Source organism: Ranitomeya variabilis, chromosome 5 (assembly GCF_051348905.1).
Source record: "Ranitomeya variabilis isolate aRanVar5 chromosome 5, aRanVar5.hap1, whole genome shotgun sequence".
NCBI lineage: Eukaryota > Metazoa > Chordata > Amphibia > Anura > Dendrobatidae > Ranitomeya > Ranitomeya variabilis.
The window spans coordinates 410,424,014-410,449,692 of record NC_135236.1 but is presented as its reverse complement, the minus strand read 5'-3'; the positions used below and the strand labels follow the sequence as shown (position 1 = coordinate 410,449,692).

At 42.4% G+C, this 25,679-nt stretch overlaps 1 protein-coding gene across 1 annotated transcript in view; it reads left to right on the top strand.

Moving 5' to 3' along the window:
• The window catches only part of FGD6 (FYVE, RhoGEF and PH domain containing 6), a 173,490-nt gene that overhangs the window by 54,067 nt on the left and 93,744 nt on the right, over positions 1 to 25,679 (top strand). Inside the window, exon 2 of the mRNA XM_077265145.1 lies at positions 21,409 to 23,506. Within this exon, the coding sequence (XP_077121260.1) occupies positions 21,409 to 23,506 (2,098 nt within the window). The remainder of the gene's footprint in view (positions 1 to 21,408; positions 23,507 to 25,679) is intronic.

The window sequence follows — 25,679 nt, the reverse complement described above, 5'->3', positions numbered from 1 at the left end:
TAAGATGCTCAAAACATTATTCCCCATAAGATGCTCCACACATTATGGCACCATAAGATGCTCCATACATTGTGGCCCCATGAGATGCTTCATACATTATGGCCCCACAAGATGCTCCACACATTATGGTCCAATAAGATGCTCCATACATTATGGCTCCATAGGATGCTCAAAACATTATTCCCCATAATATGCTCGACACATTATGGCCCCATGAGATGCTCCATACATTATGGCTCCATAAGATGCTCAAAACATTATTCCCCATAAGATGCTCCACACATTATGGCACCATAAGATGCTCCATACATTATGGCACCATAAGATGCTCCATACATTGTGGCCCCATGAGATGCTCCATACATTGTGGCCCCATGAGATGCTCCATACATTGTGGCCCCATGAGATTCTCCATACATTGTGGCCCCATGAGATGCTCCATACATTGTGGCCCCATGAGATGCTCCACACATTTGCCCCATTTGCTGTTGCTGCGATTAAAATAAAAAAAAATCACATACTCACCTCTTCGCTCAGGCCACCGGCACTTGCGATAGTCACCTTCCTCGTTCCATCGCTGTGCGCTGCTCTGTCTTCCATCCTCTGCACTGACTGTTCAGGCAGAGGGCGGCGCGCACACTAATCGCGTCATCGCGCCCTCTGACCTGAACAGTCACAGCCAGAGGACGGAAGACAGAGCAGCGCAACGAGGAAGGTGACTATCGCGCAATGCTCACCTCCCTTGATATACTCACCTGCTCCCGGCACGGTCCCTGGCAGCGTCTCACTGTCAGATGGTCTCCGGGAGCCGGCGGCATCTTCCTGTGTTCAGCGGTCACGTACCGCTCATTACAGTAATGAATATGCCTGCATATTCAATACTGTAATGAGCGGTACCACGTGACCGCTAAACACCGGAAGAGCTGCCCGGAGACCATGGGACATGCAGGGACCGCGCCAGGAGCAGGTGAGTATGTGACAGCCGCCGCTTCCCCTCACCCGCTGACCCCACGCCAACACTGACTCGAGTATAAGCCGAGAGGGTCACTTTCACTTATTCTCGAGTATATACAGTAATTTTCAGGACATTTTTGTCTTTTTTTTTAACCTAAAATTAAAGAAGTAAAGATGATCTACATGCTTGGTAATTTGTGGCAATCCTATATAGTGACACATGTAAAAGTTTGGGCACCGTTGATCAAAATGACTGTTGTGAACTGTTAAGCAAGTTGAGGATGAAATGATCTCTAGAAGGCCTAAAGTTAAAGATGACACATTTCCTTTTGTGTTTTAGGCAAAAAAATTTTTTTCATCTTTTACTTTTTAAAAATTACAAAAGGGGAAATGGGCCTATGCAAAAGTAGAATAGAAACACGTGCACCACTTCTGCATTTTAAATCTACTCCTAGTTTTAGCTTGTAAATACTGACTGAATACTGAATATGTGCACGTCTCCTAAAATCAACTTCTGGCTCACAAATAAACCCCAGTGTCAGTTGGCAAGTCAAAATATCTTGTCGCGTTACCCAGAAGAGGACTGGAGCGGCGCTGAAAATAGGGAAAACAGCGATCAGTGAGCATATTAACCCCTTTACGACCAGAGGTATTTTCGTTTTTTTTGCATTTTCGTTTTTTGCTCCCCTTCTTCCTAGAGTAATAACCTTTTTTTTTTTTTTTTTTTTTTTTTTTATCAATATGGCCATGTGAGGGCTTGTTTTTTGCAGGAAAAGTTGTACTTTGGAATGTCACCATTGGTTTTGACATATCATGTACTGGAAAACGGGAAAAAAAATCCAAGTGCAGTTAAATTGCAAAAAAAAAGTGCAATTCCATAGTTTTTTATTTTTTTGTTTTAACTATGTTCACTAAATGATAGATATGACTTATTCTGACTCACTAGTTCATTACGAGTTCATAGACACCAAACATGTATAGGTTCTTTTTTACTTGAAGTGGTGGGAAAAAAAATCCAAAGTTTGGTTAAAAAAAAAAAAAAAGGCACTATTTCCCAAGACCTGTAGCATCTCCATTTGTCATGATCTGGGGTGAGGGCTTAATTTTGCTCGCTGAGCTGACGTTTTAATTGTTTTATTTAATTGTTGCTTTCTTATTTTATTTTGAACTTTTCTCTCTCTTTGAGTGTGTGTATATATATATATATATATATATATATATATATATATATATATATATATATATATATATATATATATATATATATATATATATATATATTTACAGTACAGACCAAAAGTTTGGACCCACCTTCTCATTTAAAGATTTTTCTGTATTTTCATGACTATGAAAATTGTACATTCACACTGAAGGCATCACAACTATGAATTAACACATGTGGAATTATATAGTTAATTTCAGTTGTTTCACACTTTTTTGTTATGTCTTATATTCTAGGTTCTTCAAAGTAGCCACCTTCTGCTTTGATGACTGCTTTGCACACTCTTGGCATTCTCTTGATGAGCTTCAAGAGGTAGTCACCGGGAATGGTTTTCACTTCACAGGTGTACCCCGTCAGGTTTAATAAGTGGGATTTCTTGCCTTATAAATGGTTGGGACCATCAGCTGTGTTGTGCAGAAGTCTGGTGGATACACAGCTGATAGTCATACTGAATAGACTGTTAGAATTTGTATTATGGCAAGAAAAAAGCAGCTAAGAAAAACTAGTGGCCATCATTACTTTAAGAAATGAAGGTCAGTCAGTCCGAAAAATTGGGAAAACTTTGAAAGTGTCCCCAAGTGCAGTGGTAAAACCATCAAGCGCTACAAAGAAACTGGCTCACATGAGGACCGCCCCAGGAAGGGAAGACCAAGAGTCACCTCTGCTTCTGAGGATAAGTTTATCCGAGTCACCTGCCTCAGAAATCGCAGGTTAGCAGCAGCTCAGATTAGAGACTAGGTCAATGCCACACAATTCTAGCAGCAGACACATCTCTGCAACAACTGTTAAGAGGAGACTTTGCAGCAGGCCTTCATGGTAAAATAGCTAGGAAACCACTGCTAAGGTCAGGCAAGAAGCAGAAGAGACTTGTTTGGGCTAAAGAACACAAGGAATGGACATTAGACCAGTGGAAATCTGTGCTTTTGCCTGATGAGTCCAAATTTGAGATCTTTGGTTCCAACCACCGTGTCTTTGTGCGACGCAGAATAGGTGAACGGATGGACTCTACATGCCTGGTTCCCACTGTGAAGCATGGAGGAGGAGGTGTGATGGTGTGGGGGTACTTTGCTGGTGACACTGTTGGGGATTTATTCAATATTGAAGGCATACTGAACCAGCATGGTTACCACAGCATCTTGCAGCGGCATGCTATTCCATCCGGTTTGCATTTAGTTGGACCATCATTTATTTTTCAAAAGGGCAATGACCCCAAACACACCTCCAGGCTATGTAAGGGCTATTTGACCAAGACGGAGAGTGATGGGGTGCTACACCAGATGACCTGGCCTCCACAGTCACCAGACCTGAACCCAATCGAGATGGTTTGGGATGAGCTGGACCCACAGAGTGAAGGCAAAAGGGGCCAACAAGTGATAAGCATCTCTGGGAACTCCTTCAAGATTGTGGGAAGACCATTCCCGGTGACTACCTCTTGAAGCTCATCAAGAGAATGCCAAGAGTGCAAAGCAGTCATCAAAGCAAAAGGTGGCTACTTTGAAGAACCTAGAATATAAGACATATTTTCAGTTGTTTCACACTTTTTTGTTAAGTATATAATTCCATATGTGTTAATTCATAGTTGTGATGCCTTCAGTGTGAATGTACAATTTTCATAGTCATGAAAATACAGAAAAATCTTTAAATGAGAAGGTGTGTCCAAACTTTTGGTCTGTACTGTATTTTTTTTTTTTTTTTTTTTTTAACCTTTTGCATGTTTCAATAGGTTCCATGGGGGACTAGAAGCTGCACTACTTAGATCACCTCTGCTACACACAGGCGATGAGCAGATCGCCTGTGTAGCAGAAATGCTCACTTGCTATGACTCATAGCAATCTGGCTATGACAGCTATAGAGGTCTGCTGGAGACCTCTGGTTGTCATGCCGACCCATTGGTGACCCGCGATCATGTGATGTGGTCACCGATGGGCGGTATTAATGACGCTCTTCCGGTAAGTGCGAGTTAAATGCTGCTGTCAGAGATTGACAGCGGCATTTAACTAGCTAGCAGTAATGGGTGGATTGTGATTCCACCCGCAACTGTTGCGGGCACATGTCAGCAGTATAGATCAGTTTTCATGTGCCCGGAAAGGTGCAGGCTCAGCACCGTAGCCTGCGCCAAACAGGGGGAGTCCAACATGAGCGTATTTGTACGCCCGATGTCGGAAATGGGTTAATGCTCCTACAGTACAACTCCTACAGTACAAATGTATTGACACAGTTGCAATAAAAAGTTTGTGGGAGTGCTTCTTTAAAACGAACCTGTCAGCAGGATTTTGATAAGTAAATTACAGGCATTGTCAAATTGGTGTTACAATGATTAAAATGATACCTAGGGTGAAGAAATCCATCTTGTGTAATCAGTGTTAAAAGTTTTAAGTTCATGAGGTGCCCATGCTCCGGGGTGGGCCTGTAGGCAGAGTCTTATCTTCCTGCTCTGAGCCAGAGAAACCAAGGAAAGACCTGCCCACAGGCCACCCGAAAGCCCAAACATGTTCCTCATAATAGAGACAGACTGTTTGTGCTATTATGAGGAACACGTTTAGGCTTTGGGGTGGCCTTTGGGAAGATTTTTCCTTGGTTTCTTTGGCTTAAAGAGCAGGAAGATCAGACTCTACCTACAGTCCTGCCAGGGAGCACGAACATATCATTAACTGAAAACTGATTACACAAGAACCACAAGACGGATTTCTTCACTCCAGGTATTCTTTTAATCAGTGTAACAACGTGAACCTGACACCTTTCTTTTGGACACTCGTCTGGCTATCAGAAGCTCCTCGCACCTCAGACTATAGTTTCTGATAAAGGTAAGATCCAAACATTAATTTTATACAGATTGCCTATTAAACGAGTTACCTATTTTTCACTGCAACCTTCTGAGTGCCAAGTTTTCTCTACTACAGTATAATGCCTGTAGCTTACTTGGCAAAATCCTGCTGACAGGTTCGCTTTAAGAATCTTTTGATCTAAATATAGCTTGATATATATGAGGAGACTTTAAGATTACATTGGAAGGATAACTTTAAGCTGGAGTGCTGTATTAGTTGAACATTCCTTCCCCCCCACGCACTACGACTTTTCCCATAACAAATAATTTTAGTAGGTTTCAAAGACAGTGTGTGACTTAATGAAAGGGGTAACATCTATCTTGTGTTTGACCACACTGTTTTCATTGTGATAAGCCTAAGATGTCAAGCCATGTTTTTTTTCTAAAGGTACCTTCACACTAAACGACTTTGCAGCGATAACGACAGCGATCCGTGACGTTGCAGCGTCCTGGATAGAGATATCGTTGTGTTTGACACGCAGCAGCGATCTGGATCCTGCTGTGATATCGCTGGTCATTGCTGAAAGTTCAGAACTTTATTTGGTCGTCAGATCGGCGTGTATCGTCGTGTTTGACAGCAAAAGCAACGATGCCAGCGATATTTTACAATGGTAACCAGGGTAAATATCGGGTTACTAAGCGCAGGGCCGCGCTTAGTAACCTGATATTTACCCTGGTTACCATTGTAAAAGTAAAAAAAAAACACTACATACTCACCCTCTGATGTCTGTCACGTCCCCCGGCGTCCGCGCTGCTGCTCAGAGCTTCCTGCACTGAATGTGTCAGTGCCGGCCGGAAAGCAAAGCACAGCGGTGACGTCACCGCTGTGCCCTGCTACTGCCGGCGCTTACACAGTGCAGGGAAGCGGACGCCGGGGGACGCGAATGTAAGTATGTAGTGTTTGTTTTTTTACATTTACACTGGTAACCAGGGTAAACATCGGGTTACTAAGCGCGGCCCTGCGCTTAGTAACCCGATGTTTACCCTGGTTACCAGGGGACTTCGGCATCGTTGGTCGCTGGAAAGCTGTCTGTGTGACAGCTCTCCAGCGACCACACAGCGACGCTGCAGCGATCGGCATCGTTGTCGATATCGCTGCAGCGTCGCTTAGTGTGAAGGTACCTTAAAAGTGTAATTGGGATCATTTCTAACTATGGATAACTGGCTGCATTTTCATACAAAGGCTGCACAGGAAGACCAGTTATCCATGCCTTTTCACAACACATTATTGCTATTTTTACTGCAGTCACTTGTGGGATAGATTGACTCACATCCTCTTTACATATCCGCTTACCAAATAGTATCTGTAAATCTTTTTCCTAAAATATGAAATTTTTTATTCCTATCGCAAATCAAGTTGTTGTTTTTTTTTTTGTATAAAAGTACTTTAAACTTTTTTCAATGCGACAATCACGTAATTGGTTTGGGAACCCAAAAATATCACATTGTTCATGCACTCTGCCCTGGAAAATAAACCCTCACTCAGGAGCATCTTTATCTTCTATGGCCTTGTGCCATAAGGAAAATGAACAGGCAATGTTAGATCTGGTCATCCTTTTTTAAAGGGTCAGTGCTCTTGCGCATTAAAGGGCACCTGTCGCCACGTTTTTGGAAGATGGGATAAAAATAGCGTTAAATAGGGGCAGAGGTGGGCGTTACATTAGTGTGTTTGTTATGCGTTTATTACCCACCGAAGCTGCCGAAATACCTTTGCAAAGTCTCCGTTTTCGCCTGTCAATCAGGCTGGTCTGGTCAAAAGGGCGTGGTGTCTTCCCCCAGATCTTGCTTAGTTTTCCGTTGGTGGCGTAGTGGTTTGCGCATGCCCAAGGTCCCGAATCCACTGCACAGGGGAGTTAAAAGAGCGCGATGTGCACTATTTCATTGGTGATTGGTGGGGGCGGCCATCTTCCTTTGGCCGCGCGTGCGCAGAAGCGGCGCTCTGCTGGCCGCAGCTTCAGGAAAATGGCCGCGGGATGCCGCGCGTGCGCAGATGGAGATCGCGGCGGCCATTTTCCTGAAGCCGAGATGCGAACTCTGCTTCAGGAAAATGGCCGCCACGATCTCCATCTGCGCACGCGCGGCATCCCGCGGCCATTTTCCTGAAGCCGCGGCCAGCAGAGCGCCGCTTCTGCACACGCGCGGCCAAAGGAAGATGGCCGCCCCCACCAATCACCAATGAAATAGTGCACATCGCGCTCTTTTAACTCCCCTGTGCAGTGGATTCGGGACCTTGGGCATGCGCAAACCACTACGCCACCAACGGAAAACTAAGCAAGATCTGGGGGAAGACACCATGCCCTTTTGACCAGACCAGCCTGATTGACAGGCGAAAACGGAGACTTTGCAAAGGTATTTCGGCAGCTTCGGTGGGTAATAAACGCATAACAAACACACTAATGTAACGCCCACCTCTGCCCCTATTTAACGCTATTTTTATCCCATCTTCCAAAAACGTGGTGACAGGTGCCCTTTAAGAAGTACGCATAAAGAAGGTCAGATGTGGTCACTTCTGCAGAGCAAAGCAGCACTAACTCTGTGACGGAGCAAATTTTAACCAGGTCAAATTTTTAAATTCAGACCAGTGTCACTTTGAGGTAATAACTCCCGAACACTACAACGGATCCCACTGATTTTGAGATTGTTTTTTTTTTTTTTTGTGACATATTGTACTTCATGTTAGTGGTAAATTTTGGTCGATATGATTTGCATATGTTTATGAAAATATTGATAATTTTACAAAAAAAGTGAACATTTAGCAAATTTAAAAACTTTAATTTGTATGCTCCTTAAATCAGAGGGTTATATCACACAAAATGGTTAATAAATAACATTTCCCATATGTCTACTTAACATCAGCACAATTTTGAAACAGAATTTTATTTTTTTAGGAAGTTAGAAGGGTTAAAAGTTGACCAGCAATTTCCCAATTTTTCACCAAAATTTACAAGAACATTTTTTTTTTTTTAGAAACCACATCACATTTGAAGTGTCTTTGAAGGACCTATATGAAAGAAAATACCCAAACGTGACACCAATCGAAAAATGGCACCCTTCAAAGTCCTCAAATGAAGAAGTGTATTAACAAATCAGTTTCTTCACAGGAATTAATGGAATGTGGAAAAAAAAAAAAATTAACTTTTTTTTTTTTTTTTTGCAAAAATTTTGCTTCAGCCTCAAATTTTTTACTTTCACAAGGGTAACAGGAAAAGTTGGAGCCTAAAATTTGGTGTGCAAGTTATCCTCAGTATGCCGATAACCCATATGTGGGGGAATGCTACTATTTGGGTGCACTGCAGGGCTCGGAAGTGGAGCAGCACCATTTGACTTTTTGAGCGCAAAGAGAGCCCCTGATGTGCCTGAAGAGTGGAAACCCTCAACATGTGACTCCATTTTTTAAGCTATACCCAAGAATTTTACCAGAGTATAGTGAGGATTTTTAACCCAAAGGTACTACACAGAATTTGATATTACGTCATCCTATTGAATATGTCGTCATTAGTGTTGAGCGCAAATGCTTGCCACTCAAGATTGCATCGGGGTCCTTGGTTATGCACCAAGAATGATGGGTGCTCGAGCAACCCACGATGCAAACTAGAGTAGCAAGCACTTATGCTCAACACTAGTCATCATATCGTCATCAATTTTTTTTCATTTTAACTTTTAAAGAAAACCTTAACCAATGCTAGCCCTAATCCTAGCCTAACCCCTACCCTAACCCTAGCCTAACTCCATCCCTAACCGTAACAGAAAATAAATAAATAAAAATTATATAATAAAATTTTTTTTATTTGGCTAAGGGGATGACACAGGGAGGTAACATACTAATTATTGATTTTTGATCACTGTGATAGTGTATCGCAGTGATCAACATGAACCAATAAGAAAAATCCCCGCTGTTGCCAGGTACTGGCCGGAAGATCTCGCTCTCCATTTTTTTCCCCTCAGATAGTGTTTGCTGATGGCCAGGGATGAAGCTGGAAGGACGGGGATGGCAGAGGTATTGGGAGAGGGGGTGGGTTTGGGGACCTCATGTCTTTCTGCTCTGACATGTATATACCAGAGAAAAGTGTTTCTAATTGCGGGCACAATTTTTTTTTCTTTTTTACGTGATCATCGTTCTTTGTGCAATCACAAGATCAGGGACAGCATTGTGTTCTCCAGGGTCTCTGCTACCCCCGGTAGCTGGAACCCAGAGAACTGACACTGGGGGGCACTCTACCCTTATTCCCAATCTCTTGTTTATAAATGGGAATGAGGCCCCTTAACAGCCACCATTTTAATGCTCATCTGCAGTCGTAAAGGGGTTAAGGCTGCGTTCCCACAAGGAGCTTTTGGTGCATTTTTGACGCTGTGTGTTTTTGCTGTGTAAAAACGCAGCATTTTACAGTTCCAGTAAAGTGGATGGGATTTATACAAAATCTCATGCCCACTGTGCTTTTATTTTTACTGAGTGGTGCGTGTTTAAAACCCGCAACATGTCAATTTCTCTTGAGGTACACTCTTGAGTTCTATGTGCAGATTCTTCCCATACACTTGCATTACACGCATAAAATCTGCAGCTAAATAAATCACATGTTCTTAGTGCTTTTCCGTGGCAGAAATGCATAAGAAATACAATATAATGCACACCTAAGTATATCAATAGTTTTGTCAATACAAAATACCAGGAAGTATAAAAAACCAAGCAGCTTTATAAAATGCATGACACACGAGACAAAACTGCAGCATCAAAAACACACACGCAAACACAATGAAAAATCCCAAGTAAATAAGTGCAGCATCAAAAACTCACCAAAAGCTCATCGTGGGAACATAGCCTAATAGGGAAAGGATGAATCTAATTCTAGTACTACTGACATTTAATGAGCTGTGCAACATTTTCATAGTCATGGCCGAAAGTGTTGGCACCCTTTAAATTGTTCCAGAAAATTACACATGTTTTGTTATACACATGTTTATTTCTTTTTGTGTGTATTGGAATAACACAAAAAAGAGAAAAGAGACAAATTGGGCACAATTTCACACAAACCCCTAAAATGGGCCTGACAAACTTATTGGAACCTTTTCTAAAATTGTAGGTAAACAACTCATCTTTTTCAAGCATGTGATGCTCATTCAAAGCTAATGGATGTGGACAGCAGAGAAAAAGTGCTGAAAGTTTGTAACACAGGATAGTCCGGATGGTGAATAAGTAGCCCCAATCAAGTTGCAAAGAAATTCAAGCTGTCCTGCAAGCTCAGGGTACATCATTGTCAGCGTGAACTATATATCAACATTTGAATGAATGGAGGACTCCACTGCTGACTCAGAGAAATAAAAAGCTAGACTGCAGTATACCAAAATGTACGTTGTACATGAATAAGCCAATATCCTTCTGGGAAAGCGTCTTGTATACAGATGAGTCCAAGATAATTTTTTTTTTTTTTTTTGGGTAAAGCACATCATTCTACTTTTTATAAAAACTGAATGAGGCTTATAAAGAAAAAAAACACAGTACCTACAGTCAAATATGGCGGCGGTTCAAAGATGTTTGGGCTTGTTTTGCTTCCTCTGGCACTAGGTGCCTTGGCACAGTGCAAGGCATCGTGAAATCTGAAGATTACCAAAGGATTTTGGGTTGCAATGTAGTGCCCTGTATCTGAGTTTAAATCTTAGATTATGGGTATTTCATTAGGACAATGACCCCAAACATACTTCATCAAGCACATAGAAATGGATGGAAACAAAGTGCTGGAGAGTTCTGAAGTGGTCAGCAATGAGTCCAGATCTAAAACCCAATGAACACCTGTAGAGAGATCTTAAGATTGCTGTTGGGAGAAGGCACCCTTCAAATATGAGAGACCTGGAGCAGTTTGCAATAGTAGAGTGGTCCTGAATTCCAGTTGAGAGGTGTATGAAGCTTGTCGTTGATGGTAATAGGAAGTGATTGAATAGTTATTCCAAAGGGTGAGCAAATAGGGTTGATCGAATAGCTTTGGATAAGAGGGGTAATCCTTGACATTGATCTCTCCTTCAAACCACATATCCAAGCCCTTTCCACTTCCTGCCGCCTCCAACTCAAAAATATGTCACGGATCTGTACATTCCTAAACCAAGAATCTGCAAAAACCCTAGTCCATGCCCTCATCATCTCCCGCCTCGACTACTGTAACCTCCTGCTCTGTGGCCCCCCCAACACTCTCGCACCCCTCCAATCTATTCTAAACTCAGCTGCCCGACTAATCCACCTGTCCCCCCGCTATTCCCTGGCCTCTCCCCTCTGTCAATCCCTTCACTGGCTCCCCATTACCCAGAGACTCCAGTACAAAAGCCTAACCATGACATACAAAGCCATCCACAACCTGTCTCCTCCATACATCTGTGACCTCGTCTCCCGGTACTTTCCTGCACGCAACCTCCGATCCTCACAAGATCTCCTTCTCTACTCCCCTCTTATCTCCTCTTCCCACAAATCGCATATAAGATTTCTCTCACGCATCACCCCTACTCTGGAACCCTCTACCACAACATATCAGACTCTCACCTACCATCGAAATCTTCAAAAAGAACCTGAAGACCTACCTCTTCCTGCAAGCCTGCAACTTGCAGTAACCATCGATAGACCAAACCTCTGCACGACCAGTTCTACCCTCGCCTACTGTATTCTCACCCATCCCTTGTAGATTGTGAGCCCTCGCGGGCAGGGTCCTCTCTCCTCCTGTACCAGTTATGACTTGTATTGTTCAAGGTTATTGTACCTGTTTTTATTATGTACACCCCTCCTCAAATGTAAAGCGCCATGGAATAAATGGCGCTATAATAAATAATAATAATAAGAGCTTATCCGAATAGCTATAGCACTTCCCGAATAGCTGCCTCAATAAAACCTGGATACCTGGAGCGATCCTGATAATCTGCTGTTCCACTCCGCAGCTGCATGTGTCGTGGCTGTGTTACTGTTACAACAAACAGGCTCTCCATGCATGTGTTGTGACTGTCACAGAGCCGCGACACATGCAGCTACTGCACCGAACAGCTGATTATCGGGAGTGCTGCAGGTATCCAGGTTAGGCTACGTTCACATTTGCGTTGTGCGCCGCAGCGTCGGCGCCGCAGCGCACAACGCAAACAAAAACGCGGCAAAACGCACGCTAAAACGCTGCGTTTTGCCCCGCATGCGTCCTTTTTGGCTGAAAGTTGGACGCAGCAAAAATGCAACTTGCTGCGTCCTCTGCGGCCGGACGCGGGCGCCGCAGCGACGCATGCGGCGCAAAACGCAAGTGCGACGCATGTCCATGCGCCCCCATGTTAAATATAGGGGCGCATGACGCATGCGGCGACGCTGCGGCGCCCGACGCTGCGGCGCCCGCCGCGAATGTGAACGTAGCCTTACAGAGGCAGCTATTCGGGAAGCGCTATAGCTATTCAGATAAGCTCTTATCCAAAGCTATTCAATCAACCCTAAGTGCAACCAAATATTAAGTTGAAGGTGCAATTTTGTCCTGCTCATTTTTTTTTTTTTGTCTTGTTCCATATATAAAGGAAATAAACATGTATAACAAAACGTGTAATTGTAACAATCTTCTGGAAGAAATACTTCATTTTCTGGAGTTCAAGGGTGCCAACACTTTAAGCCATGACTGTATGCCATAGGCTATGTTCACACGATCCTTTTTTTGCTGCGGATCCGCAACGGTTTTGAGGCTGCGGATCCGCGGCCGTTTTCCATGCAGGGTACAGTACAATGTTACCCTATGGAAAACAAAATCCGCTGTGCCCACTATCCTTTCTTTCGCAGGCAAATCCGCGCGGATTTGCCTGCAGAAAAAAAGAAGTACCATGTCTATTCTTTCTGCGGATTCCGCTCCTGTTTTCAACATGCACCAATAGGAAAGTGCTGTTGAAAACCCGCAGAGGAATCCGCAGAAGAAAAAGCAGGAAAATCAGCAGTGCAGTTTTGCACTGCGGGTTTTCCAAATCAGGACCTGAAAAAAACCGCAGCAAAAAAAGGATCGTGTGAACAAGCCCTTAAGCATTATTAGAATTTAACTTTTTCTTTTTTATATTGCAACGTCTATTCAACTGTGCCTTTTGGTTGTAGTGTGACATATGTATCATGTAGTTAACAAAAATGTAGATGGAACAAAGAGTGAAAAATGTAATGTCAGCAAATTAGTTGATGCCTTTTGAGTTTTGTAAACATATGCTGCTAAAATTAAAGCTAATCATCCCCAATTGCAAATTAGTTCTAATGGCAAAATTTACAAATGTTCTGCTGTTTCAATAAATCAAGCTAGAACAATTTTAAATAGCTCAATACAACTAATAAAACAAGTGGTTTATCCAAATTCAACACTAATGGTCAGTTTTAATGACTACTGCAGTCTCAGAATTATTCAACCCTTTCATGACAAACCTTTTTAGTACTTAGTAGATCATGCTTATGGCCATAATGATCTGCTACAAATATGATGCACAGCAATACACTTCTGGCAGTGTTTCGGAGGAATCTTAGTTCGTTCTCAATGGCATTCAGGTCACTAATATTCATGGGTTGTCAAGAGAGTGATCCAAGAGTTAAGAGAAGAGATCATTGTCTTACATAAAGAAAAAGATACAAAAAAATAGCAAAGCTTCTGTTTCTAGAGATACAGTTGGAAGCATGGTTCACAAGTTCAACGTTAAAGAAACACTAGCCACACTACCTCGATAAGTTTGAAGGAGCAAGTATCCCCAACTACCACCTGATTTTCAAGCAGGTAGGTAGTCAGAAACTGCAGTGACTACAAAAGAACTGCAGATGATTTGGTGGCAGCAGGCACTAATGTTTTAGTTTACTCAGTAAGGTGTGCTGTATACTAAACTCTAAACGTCTCGATGCCAAAACTCTCAGATGCACTCTACTGACCCAAAAGCACAAGGATGGACAGCTTCAATATGCTCAAAAACATAAATCAGCCACAGTTTTGGGATTCTGTTCTAATGAGCTATGATACAATACTGGAACTTTTCAGGAGTGTGGATCAACAGGAGGTCTGGCGGAAGAAGAATAAAACATGCTGAAAATAGCACCCTGCTTACTGTGACATGTGGTGACTCAATGATGCCCTGGAACTGCTTTGCTTCCTCTGGCACTGGAAACCTGCAGCATGTGGAGGTCAAGATGGATTCAGTCATGTATCTGGAAATCTTAGTAGAAAATGTTGTGCTTTGTGTGAGGAAGCTGATGTTTGTAAGTTATTAAACCTTCTGAAGTGACAGTGGTCCTAAGCATACTTCAAAGTTCACCAAGGTTTGGTGTCAGAAGAATTCCTGGAAGATGTTGGCATTTCCAACAAATGCCTGACTTGAACACCATAGCAAATCTTCGGGATTTTCTAGGCAGTTGTAGCCTGCAAACCCAAGAATATTACTGAACTGGTAGCCATTGCCCATGATGCCAGAAGCTGGTATATTTTGTGTGCATCGGGTTTACAGCAGGTCATAACTGTCAAAGTATACACTACTAATGATTATAGACTCTTATCATGAAGAGGTTGAATAATTCTGAGACTGCAAAAGTCAATAAAGTTACTTTTTTGTGTTGAATTTGCAGAAACCACATGTTAAATTCATTGTAATGAGTTATTTCAATTTGTTCTTCTTATGTTTAAATTCACTCTTTTTCAGTATACCAAATTTGCAATGGAGGATTGAATAACTTTATTTGTAACTGCATGGCTATAACAGAAGTGGACTAAACAATATTCTTGGCTGCAATGCCACATTTGATCTTCTAGTGTCATTATTATTATGCAAATAAATGGCCAATAAACTTGGATGAGCTTAGTTTTTTGCTGAACTAAAAAGCATGCCATCACTTATGAAAAAGTAGTTAGTTTTGGTAGTTTCACCTATCCAACTTTGCTATACACTGTGAACTTGTGACATCACCAAAACATGGAGTAACCAAAAACCAATAAACGCCAATTAAAATATTAAATTAATTAAAAATAAAAAAATACCAAACATGTAGCGCTGTTTTGTGCACTTTGGTTTTTCCCATACCCTGGGCCTATACTGAACTCTGCCATGCCTTCTATTACACAGGTCTGCGACTAAAAAGCTGTTTGATTATTTTCATCTAATTTCCATGTATTTTGGTGTGCTGAAAACAAAAAAATATTGAAAAAAAATCCTGGACATCAGGATTTGCCACAAAATGCAAAATTATCTTCAAATTTAGTATATTTTTCTCAATTTTTGGTATTTCTTTTATCTTAGGGTTTTGAAAGTCAAAATTACTATTAACCCCTTTCTGACCTCGGACGGGATAGTATGTCCGAGGTCAGATACCCCACTTTGATGCAGGGCTCGGGCGGTGAGCCCGCATCAAAGTTTTGAACAGCTGACATGTGCCCGGAATAGCGGCGGGTGAAATCGCGATTCACCCACCGCTATTAACTAGTTAAATGCCGCTGTCAAACGCAGACAGCGGCATCTAACCGGCGCTTCCGGCCGGGTGGCTGGAAATGAGCGCATCGCCGACCCCGTCACATGATCGGGGTCGGCGATGCTTCTGCAGAGTAACCATAGAGGTCCTGGATACCTCTATGGTTACTGATCGCCGGTAGCTGTGAGCACCACCCTGTGGTCAGCGCTCATAGCACACCTGCATTTCTGCTGCATAGCAGCGATCTGATGATCGCTGCTATGTAGCAGAGGCGATTGAGTTGTGCCAGCTTCTAGCCTCCCATGGAGGCTATTGAAGCATGGCAAAAGTAAAAAAAAAAAAGTAAAAAAAATGTGAAAAAAATAAAAAAAATATAAAAGTTTAAATCACCCCCCTTTCGCCCCATTCAAAATAAATCAATAAAAAAAAAAATCAAACCTACACATATTTGGTATCGCTGTGTTCAGAATCGGCCAATCTATCAATAAAAAAAGCATTAACCTAATCGCTAAACGGCGTAGCGAGAAAAAAATTCGAAACACCAGAATTACGTTTTTTGGTCGCCGCAACATTGCATTAAGATGCAATAATGGGCGATCAAAATAACTTATCTGCACCGAAATGGTATCATTAAAAACGCTAGCTCGGCACGCAAAAAATAAGCCCTCAACCGACCCCAGATCATGAAAATGGAGACGCTACAAGTATCGGAAAATGGCGCAATTTTTTTTTTCTTTTTTTTTAGCAAAGTTTGGAATTTTTTTTCACCACTTAGATAAAAAATAACCTAGTAATGCTTGGTGTCTTTGAACTCGTAATAGTAAATAAGGCTACTTTCACACTAGCGTCGGGCTCGGCCCGTCGCAGTGTGTCGGGCCGAGGTTAGCGACGCTAGCGTTGTATACGCCGCACAACGGGGGCAGCGGATGCATTTTTCCAGCGCATCCGCTGCCCCATTGTGAGGTGCGGGGTAGTGCGGGGAGATGGGGGCGGAGTTCCGGCCGCGCATGCGCGGTCGGAAAAAGCGGACCGTCGGCGGCAAAAAAGTTACATGTAGCGTTTTTTTGTGCCGACGGTCCGCCACAACACGGCGCAACCGTCGCACGACGGTTGCGACGTGTGTCAATCCGTCGCAATACGTCGCTTAATGTTAGTCTATGGGGAAAAAACGCATCCTGCAAGCACTTTTGCAGGATGCGTTTTTTCGGCCAAACGACGCATTGTGACGGATTGCAGTTAACGCTAGTGTGAAAGTAGCCTAATACAGCACACTGCAGCGCTGAAACATGCAAACATGAAACATAAAAACTGAACTGCCTTACTGCACTAGAAATATGAAAAATGAGAGCGTTTAGCGCATAAAAATGGTCAATTTTATGTGTACCTGGTAGCCACTTTAGGGCATCTCTCGTATACCAGGTCCTACGCTTTCCTTTCCTCGCGAGGAAGCGGGGAGCGAAAAACGAACACGGAAAAATGGAAAATCCCAAAGTCAGGAAGGGTTTAATTAATTCACATCAATGCATTGAAGCTATACAATGCCAAAAAAATATAACTTTCAAAGAAAAGAACTTTCAGAGTGAGCTAATTAAATCAGCATCAACATGTTGCAAGCTGAACGAGCAGGCTTGGGATTGATGAAGCAATTCGTAAAATCACTTCCAAAAGATGGAGAATGCTTCAAATGCTTGGTCACCAAGTTTCCAGGCCTCTCGGAGGCAAAATTGAAGGAAGGTGTGTTCGTCGGACCAGACATTAAAAGGCTTATAGTTGATCAAGAGTTTACTGAAAATTTGGGAGCTGTGAGTGAAGAGCAAGGTGAACGATTCCACCAGGACATTAAAGAGATGGAAAGAAGATTCCAGGGAAGATGGAGCATTACAATGATGGCAGACTACTGTTGGACGCTTCAGAGAGACATTCCAGATGCTACTCACAAGCGTAAATGTACCAAGAGAAGCCTCACAGGGATGAAGAATCGATTTTATTGTGTTAGTGAGCTCATTGCAGTTAAAAAATGATTTTCATTAAAGGGAACCTGTCACCCCGGTTTTTCACTCGGAGATAAAAAATACCGCTACATAGGGCATGAGCTGTGCTTTACAAAAGTGTTTTTTTTCTACCCTGATTCCCCACCTAAGCTGCCGAAATTACTTACCAAAGTCGCCGTTTTCGCTTGTCAATCATGCTGGTCTGGTCATAGGGGCGTGGTGACAAAGCTGTTTCTTCCCCCAGATCTTGCTTAGGTTTCCGTTGGTGGTGTAGTGGTTTGCGACTGCGCAGGTGACGAAAAACAGCGCGCTCTGCGCTATATCCCTGGTGATCGGTGGGGGCGGCCATCTTCCTGTGGCCGCGCGTGCGCAGTTGGAGCGCTCTGCTGCCCGGGGCTTCAGGAAAATGGCCGCGGGATGCCGCGCGTGCGCAGATGGAGATCGCGGCGGCCATTTTCCTGAAGCAGAGATGCAAACTCTGCTTCAGGAAAATGGCCGCCGCGATCCCCATCTGCGCACCCGCGGCCATTTTCCTGAAGCCCCGGGCAGCAGAGCGCTCCAACTGCGCACGCGCGGCCACAGGAAGATGGCCGCCCCCACCGATCACCAGGGATATAGCGCAGAGCGCGCTGTTTTTCGTCACCTGCGCAGTCGCAAACCACTACGCCACCAACGGAAACCTAAGCAAGATCTGGGGGAAGAAACAGCTTTGTCACCACGCCCCTATGACCAGACCAGCATGATTGACAAGCGAAAACGGCGACTTTGGTAAGTAATTTCGGCAGCTTAGGTGGGGAATCAGGGTAGAAAAAAACACTTTTGTAAAGCACAGCTCATGCCCTATGTAGCGGTATTTTTATCTCCGAGTGAAAAACCGGGGTGACAGGTTCCCTTTAAACATTTGTAATAAAAAAAAATTTTGAGTCTATTTTCATTTATTTTGAGGTATTGTCTTATTTAACATAGTTACTTAAATTGTCAGAAAACGTGATGTCCTATGACAAAATGGAGGTCATTTTCGGATTCAGCGCACTTAAAAACATAAAGATTACGTGGAATAACCAAAACAGTTCTTGAAAAAATTTTTTTTGCAGACCTGTGTTATTCATGTTTTCTATATGTTTGGTATTTTTAATTATCTCCATAATCTTGTGGTGGTTTATCGTTACTCTCTTGGTTTTCTCAAGTTTTCATCATGTATAGGAGTACTCCACCTCTTTATTTTCTTTCCAACTCACATGTCAAACTCTTGCCCGAGGATCAAATCTGGCCCTCAGCATGATTTTATTTGGCCCACAATGCCAGGGACTATGTGGGGCCATTACACTGTATGGAGGGCTATATGGGGGCCATTACACTGCATGGAGGACTATGTGGCGGAGAGCATTACACTGTATGGAGGACTATGTGGTGGGGAGCATTACACTGTATGGGTATGTACACACTTTCCGGATTATTCGCAGATTTTTTGCGCGTTTTTTTCGGCGGCTTTTCACAGCAAAAACGCTTAAAAAACGCATACATTAAGCATCCCATCATCTTTAATGGTTTCTGCAATTTTTGTGCACATGTGCACATGCGGAAAAATACGCAGCATGTTCATTAATTTTGTGGATTTTAAGCGGATTTTCCACTATATTATTGCATTGTGAGCCTCCGTAAAAAAACGTGAAAATTCCGCAAAAAAACCGGGCAAAATACGAGATAAAAACGCGTGCAGAATTCCTGCGGAAAACCTCAGGGTTTTCTCAGGAAATTTCTGCATACTTTCCGGATGTGTGCATATAGTTTATGAAGGACTATGTGGCAGGGAGCATTACACTGTATGGAAAACTATGTGGCAGGGGAACATTACGCTACCCTGTATGGAGAACTATGTGGCAGGGAGCATTACACTGTAAGGAGAATTATATGGTGGGGAGCATTAGATCAGAGTTGTCATACTGTGCTGGGTCACCATACTTTCCTGGAGGGGGAGTACAGTAGGGTCATCATACTGTGGGAGAATAATACTGTGTTTTGCAAGTACTTTTGTTAACATCAGATGTATAATATGTATGTATATTTTGTGCGACTTGAGTTTTCTTCCTACTCCACTGTACCGTTTGAGCGGAGGCTAGTGTGAATCTGTGACTTTTTCATTATGGATGGGAAATTTGTTCCATACAGTAAAATGCATTTGTAATTATGTGCTAATTTTATTCTAAGATCTGTTGATTAAAAATGTACTTGTTTCCATATGAAAAGTTTCATCATTATATTTGATAAGAAAAAACATTCTCAATTAGACATTTAAAAAATTTTTTTTTTTTCTTCATAAATATCTAGGGTGACCTGTGACGTTGTCCAAGCTTTTCAATTTTGTCTCTCTGTTTATTTGAGTTTGACATCCCTGATCAAACTGAAGGGAGAACACCTTAAAATGTTGTGGGTATACACTGACATATAATAACACGAGCCTGACTGAACTATTAAATTGGTTAGAGGCAAAGCGATGAGCTTAAATTTTAGTGGATAACATCCGTGCTGCTGAACAAATGAAAATCCAGATGTATTGATGCAAAGGAATTGTGGCTTTATTCTACGCGTTTCGAAGTCTGTGTATGACTTCTTCTTCAGGAATACCACATGTATACATGATGCATACATGTGGTATTCCTGAGGAAGTAGTCATACAGAGACTTTGAAACGCGTAGAATAAAGCCACAATTCCTACGCATCAATATGTCCGGATTTTCAGTTGTTCAGCAGGGCGGATGTTATCCACTAATATGGTCAATGCCTGACCTGTGGATCTGCAGCAGCTGACGTTTATATGCCCTTTCATGGGGGTACCAGGTGAGCAGTTTTCTGAGTAACAGATTCTGAAATTGTCAGATAAGACCCTATGTACGCTTCTTCTCTCCTGTAGTTTTTAAGGTTAAATTTTGAAATGCTACTCTGGTAGCCAATTACACACATACTGTATATTCCCAGTGTGAGCAGTTCTCATGTTATTGTAATAGCTTTTGATATGGCCTTGAAATGTCAAGACCTCTGACAAATTAAAGTCTGTTGCTACTTTTAAATGTCATTTTACATCCTCAAAAGTTTTTTTTTTTTAGATTTGTAATTCCCAGCTTGGAAATTTTTCGGCATATCATGCAGATATAGATGTATACTGTGTTGTATATTTTGTACGACTTGAGTTTTCTTCCTACTCTATTATACCGTTTGAGCGAAGACTAGTGTGAATCTGTGACTTTTTCATTATGGATGGGAAATTTGTTCCATACAGTAAAATGCAATGTTAATTGCATTCAGGAATTTATTGTTTTTTAAGAATTTTTTTTTTTCATTAGCAATCCAAACTGTTATGCTTTTCAAAGTTGTTTGGTAAAATAAGAATGCATTATGCATAGTAGCAGTACTTATCTTTTACTTAAAGAAACACTCCTTGCAAAGTTTTTATCAACTTTAATATATTACAGACATCATATCATATAGCACTGTGTACTTACAATTGATCATTTTGCCTTTCTAACAAATTTGACCTCCTATTTCTACATAGAGCTTAGAAGGATTCAGCTAGTCAGTTTTTAATCATGTGGTGTCATAGACCTAATTTAAAAGAGAAGAATTAGCTGGGTAGAAAGGCAAAATGAGCAATTGTTAGTACTCAGTGCTATATAATATAATGAAGAGGATAAAAATTTAGATGGAAGTGCTTCTTTAATACTATGCTTTAGGGCTCATACTCACCTGCGAGAAACTCGGATGAGTCTCGCACGTCAATACCCGGCACTGCACCCGGCACTCAGGAGCGGAGCGTGCGGCTGCATGTATTCCTATGCGGCCGCACGTTCCGATCTGAGTGCTGGCAGCAGCACAGGGTATTAACATGCGAGACTCATCCGAGTTTCTCACAGGTGAGTATGAGCCCTTACACTACAAAGTGAAAAGAATTTAAATGACTTATTTAATTACAGTTAAGAAGTTGCTAATTTATTTATTTTTTTTCCCCCAGTGGATATCAAGAAGCCTCCATTAGCCCCCAAACCTAAACATGCAGTGGCTCAAAGACCTAGTCCACCACCTATTGCGCCCAAGCCTGATACTGGTCAGCCTAAAGTGGCACCCAAAAAATCAAAGCCTACAATTGCTCCCAAACCTAAGGTCATTAAAAGTTCATCTGTTGGGGAAGACAAGCAACATAACACCATCAAATCAAATAGTGAAGGCCAGGAGGAGCACACTGGCTCTGAAAACCTCATTTGTAAGTTAGAAACACCGGCCAGTAATGAAAGTTCCACATATATCATTTCACCATGTTCCTGTAACAGTGACTGCAGCCACAAGCTTGGTAATGGGGAGTACTTGAAGAAAAAGCAAAAAGTAATCGAACAGCTGGAAAATCTTGAAAATAGAAAGATGTGTGGGCAGCCTGTTCCATGTGCAAGAATGAGACGGAAACCTTGTAGTCAGCAGGTAAAGCCGTCAAAAATGAATCAAGTTAATTTGAAGGCCAGTATTGTGGAAGATAAGTTTAAGGAAGTATTAACACACGATGTTCTTGTCAATGGGCATACCAGCAAGCATGAAAGTGCTGAAGAGGACATGAGTATTGTCAGTTGCTATGTCACTGTAGGTTCTGATAGAAGCACAGAAAACAATAGCAAGTCACTTCCGCAACCGCTTTTATCCAGTGGTGCTTCTCTGCTTCATTCATCATCTGACCCCATAAATAATGTGAAACAATGCAATGGCTTATTGCCTAAAAATGAGTCTTTAAAAGCAGAAGGCAAGGCCAGCGTTCTAACACGGACTACTCCTCCTCCGCCACATAAAAAACTTCCAGTCCCAAAACCAAGAAAGCCACGCACGCCTTGTTTAGTGCGTCAAAATTGCGTGGATAGAACCGCAGAAAGTAGTGAGAACTCTGTTTCAACGAACCTTGGACAGGCACAGAATGGAGTTGACGATTCCACAGTGGACCATGATTGTTCTGATAAACCAGTTGCAGATAGGGAGGACCATACAAATTGCTCAAGTATGCAACATAACAGAAGTAAAGATCAAAATGGAGATTTGCATCTGAGTTCGGGTATTTTATTGATTCCAAATGATAAAGAAAGGGAATATGCTATGAATGATTTGGAAGAACAAACAAAACCTGAAGAAAGCAGCAACTTTGTAAGGTGTACTACTCTATCAATGAGTTTACCAAAGCAACTGAGACTTATTTATGAACAGCAATCGCCTGTAAAGAATACTGCCACAGAGAGAAACAATGAAACAGATGCACCATGTGTAAGTTCACCAAGAGTTGCCCCTAAGAAGCCACAACGATACAGCTTACCGGCAGCTGGCCTGCTCAAAAAAGCTGCCTCGGAGGAGAAACTCCTGAGCGCCAGCAATGAGGGTGCTTTAAATGGCACTACAGGACATGAGTTACTGATGTCTGAAAAACCTGTATGGAAGTTGCAGCACCCAATTTTACCTTTCTCAGGTAGTCCAGAGACTTTAAAGACCTCAAGTAATGAAGCACCAAATCCTCCTATTAAGCCTCGAGCAAAATCTTTATCTTCTGTTGATATGGATAGAATAGATAAACCCTTACCTGAAAGTCCTAAGAAAAGTTCCTTAAAGAAGTTGCTGAACCTGAAGTTATCTGTATGCATCATAAAAAGTGACTTTCAGAAATTTCTTTCTCGAGGCAATCTTCTAGCAGACAATGTGACATCTGATATATTTTCCTGTACTGGGCAATCTACATCCCCCACTTTAGGAAAAAAGATGAAACCTGCAAAAGCACAGTCTGCTGATTCTTTTAGTCCTTTATCAAGGAAAAGACAAAAACACAAGAATGATTTAAACAACCCAGCTTCTGTGTCTTTAGATGAAAATCTGCTTTTAACACATAGTGCCCAGGTGACATCTTCATTGGATAAATGTGACTCGGATATTCCTGAATATGAAAATGTTTGTCACTATGAAGAAATCCCGGAATATGAAAACCTGCCGTTCACACTAGTTACCGATGTAAATGAATGCAATGCAACTATTTATGAAGTGGAGGACCCAAATGAACCTAGTTGTGCAGCACCTAGTCATGTCACCCAGAGGTAGGAATCTGCTTATCTGTTACTATGTTTTATTTCCTTTTAGGTGCTGAAAAACAATGCTTTAATAGTCATGGGTAACCTTAGGCTAAATAGTCCAAAGTAAGATGTAGGATACAAGTACATTCATTCAAATAGGGTCACATACATTTTGCCTATTAAATCAATAATATTGGAGTAAAGTAGATGTGGATCCATATATTTGTGGCAGTTAAGATCTAATTGCCCAGAAAATAATCTTATGACGTGCTATTTAGGTTTGCAAGTGCTCATTGGGCAGTGTTAAACCTTGATGGCATTCAGGATCTCCTCAGTAAACTCTGACTTGTGCCCCTCTCTTCATCTGGATTGACAGCTAGATTGTTGTCCTCCTTTACGCTGTGCTGAAATCCTAAGTGTGCGCTATGGGATCTTGGGATGGCACATGTGATACCCTACCTGTAGTGGGCAATGGCATCATACAGAGTACTTGCTTCTTCCCTTGATATAATATCACCCATTCATTTAACTTGCATTTTGTAGAGATAACACTATAGTGTATAAATGAGCAAATAATACTATAGTGTATCAATTGCTGCAAATTATAAAGAGAATGCAGTGGGCTTATCTACAGCATTCTGGAATGCTGTGGGGGGGCGGAGCCTCATGTGGTAATGTGTGGGGACGGAGCTTTGTGTGGTAATGTGGGGGGACGGAGCCTCGTGTGGTAATGTGGGGGGACGGAGCTTCGTGTGGTAATGTGGGGGGACGGAGCCTCGTGTGGTAATGTGGGGGGACGGAGCCTCGTGTGGTAATGTGGGGGAACGGGATTATCTGTGGTGATGTGGTGGGGGCAGGATTGTGTGTGGTAATGGGGTGGGGGGTGGGATTGTGGGGTGGGGGGCGGGATTGTGTGTGATGGGGTGGGGGGCGGGATTGTGTGTGATGATGTGGTGGGGGGCGGGGTTTTGTGTGGTGATGTGGTGGGGGGCGGGGTTTTGTGTGGTGATGTGGTGGGGGCGGGATTATGTGTGGTGATGTGGGGTTATGTGTGGTGGTGGGGGGCAGGATTGTGTGTGGTAATGTGGGGGCGGGATTGTGTGGTGATGTGGTGGGGGCGGAGCTACTGTGCAGGGGGCAGGATTAGCGAGTAATCACGATGCCTCTTATGTATATAGATAACCATAAATACATGTACGACATTACAAAGCAATATATAATTAACCGGGACGTGTTTGGGGCACTAGACCACTTTTATGACCCCCTTACAATGGCATTGTGCTAGAAGAGCAGAAATGGAGGCAGATCTTGCAGTCCCTGTCCAGCAGTCAGATTAGTCACGTGGGTCATCAACTGATTCCCGTGAATCAATTTGCGCCAACTCTATAACCAGGGCTTGCTGCTTTCAGTTCTATCCTATTATCCTGTGGCTTACATCCTGGCCATAAAATGCTTGTGTTCAACTAACTTTCTGGTCTCCACCTGTCTGGCCTGCTCCTCTCTCCTGTTCTTGACGTTGGATGCATGCATTTTGTGTACACTGGTGTTTCTCACACTGCCAGTTCTGCTCCGTGTGCCATTCAGGAAACTGTCAGCTGACATTATTCCAAAGATAACTGTTTTCCACAGGGTATGGTGGTTTTTCTTTCTTCCTTCCCTGCTCGTTGTTCTTTGACAGTTAATCCAACTAACAATACTTTTATTTAATATGGTGTTAAAAAGTATTTTATCATTGCAGTGAGACAAATATTGCCTATAATAAGTTACAGTAACTCTTCCCTTTCACCAAAGGGAGTAGTTGATACTCTTGGAAGATTTCCTATAAATGTTTGGTGAGGTCTGCCAATATCTGATGCCTATGCACTCCCACCACATTAACTGTCAGCAGAGGAGCCAAAACTAATTGCTTATGCACCCCATCCCCTGAGTAAATTATTAGCAGAGCCCACCAAGCTAATTTGAGTTTAGCATGCTAAATCTGCAATTTAAAAATGGAAGTACTTCAAAAAAAGCTGAGATGCAATTTTGCAGAGATGTGCTCATTTATAGGTGGCAATATACAGTAGGAAGTGGATGTAAATGTACATGTCTCTGGAATTATCCCATGGGAGGTCTGTATGGAGAAGCTACAAGGAAGTAAACCCCTGCTACCATCCCTGAGATCATTAGGTGGGCAAGAATTTTAACACCATGTAAA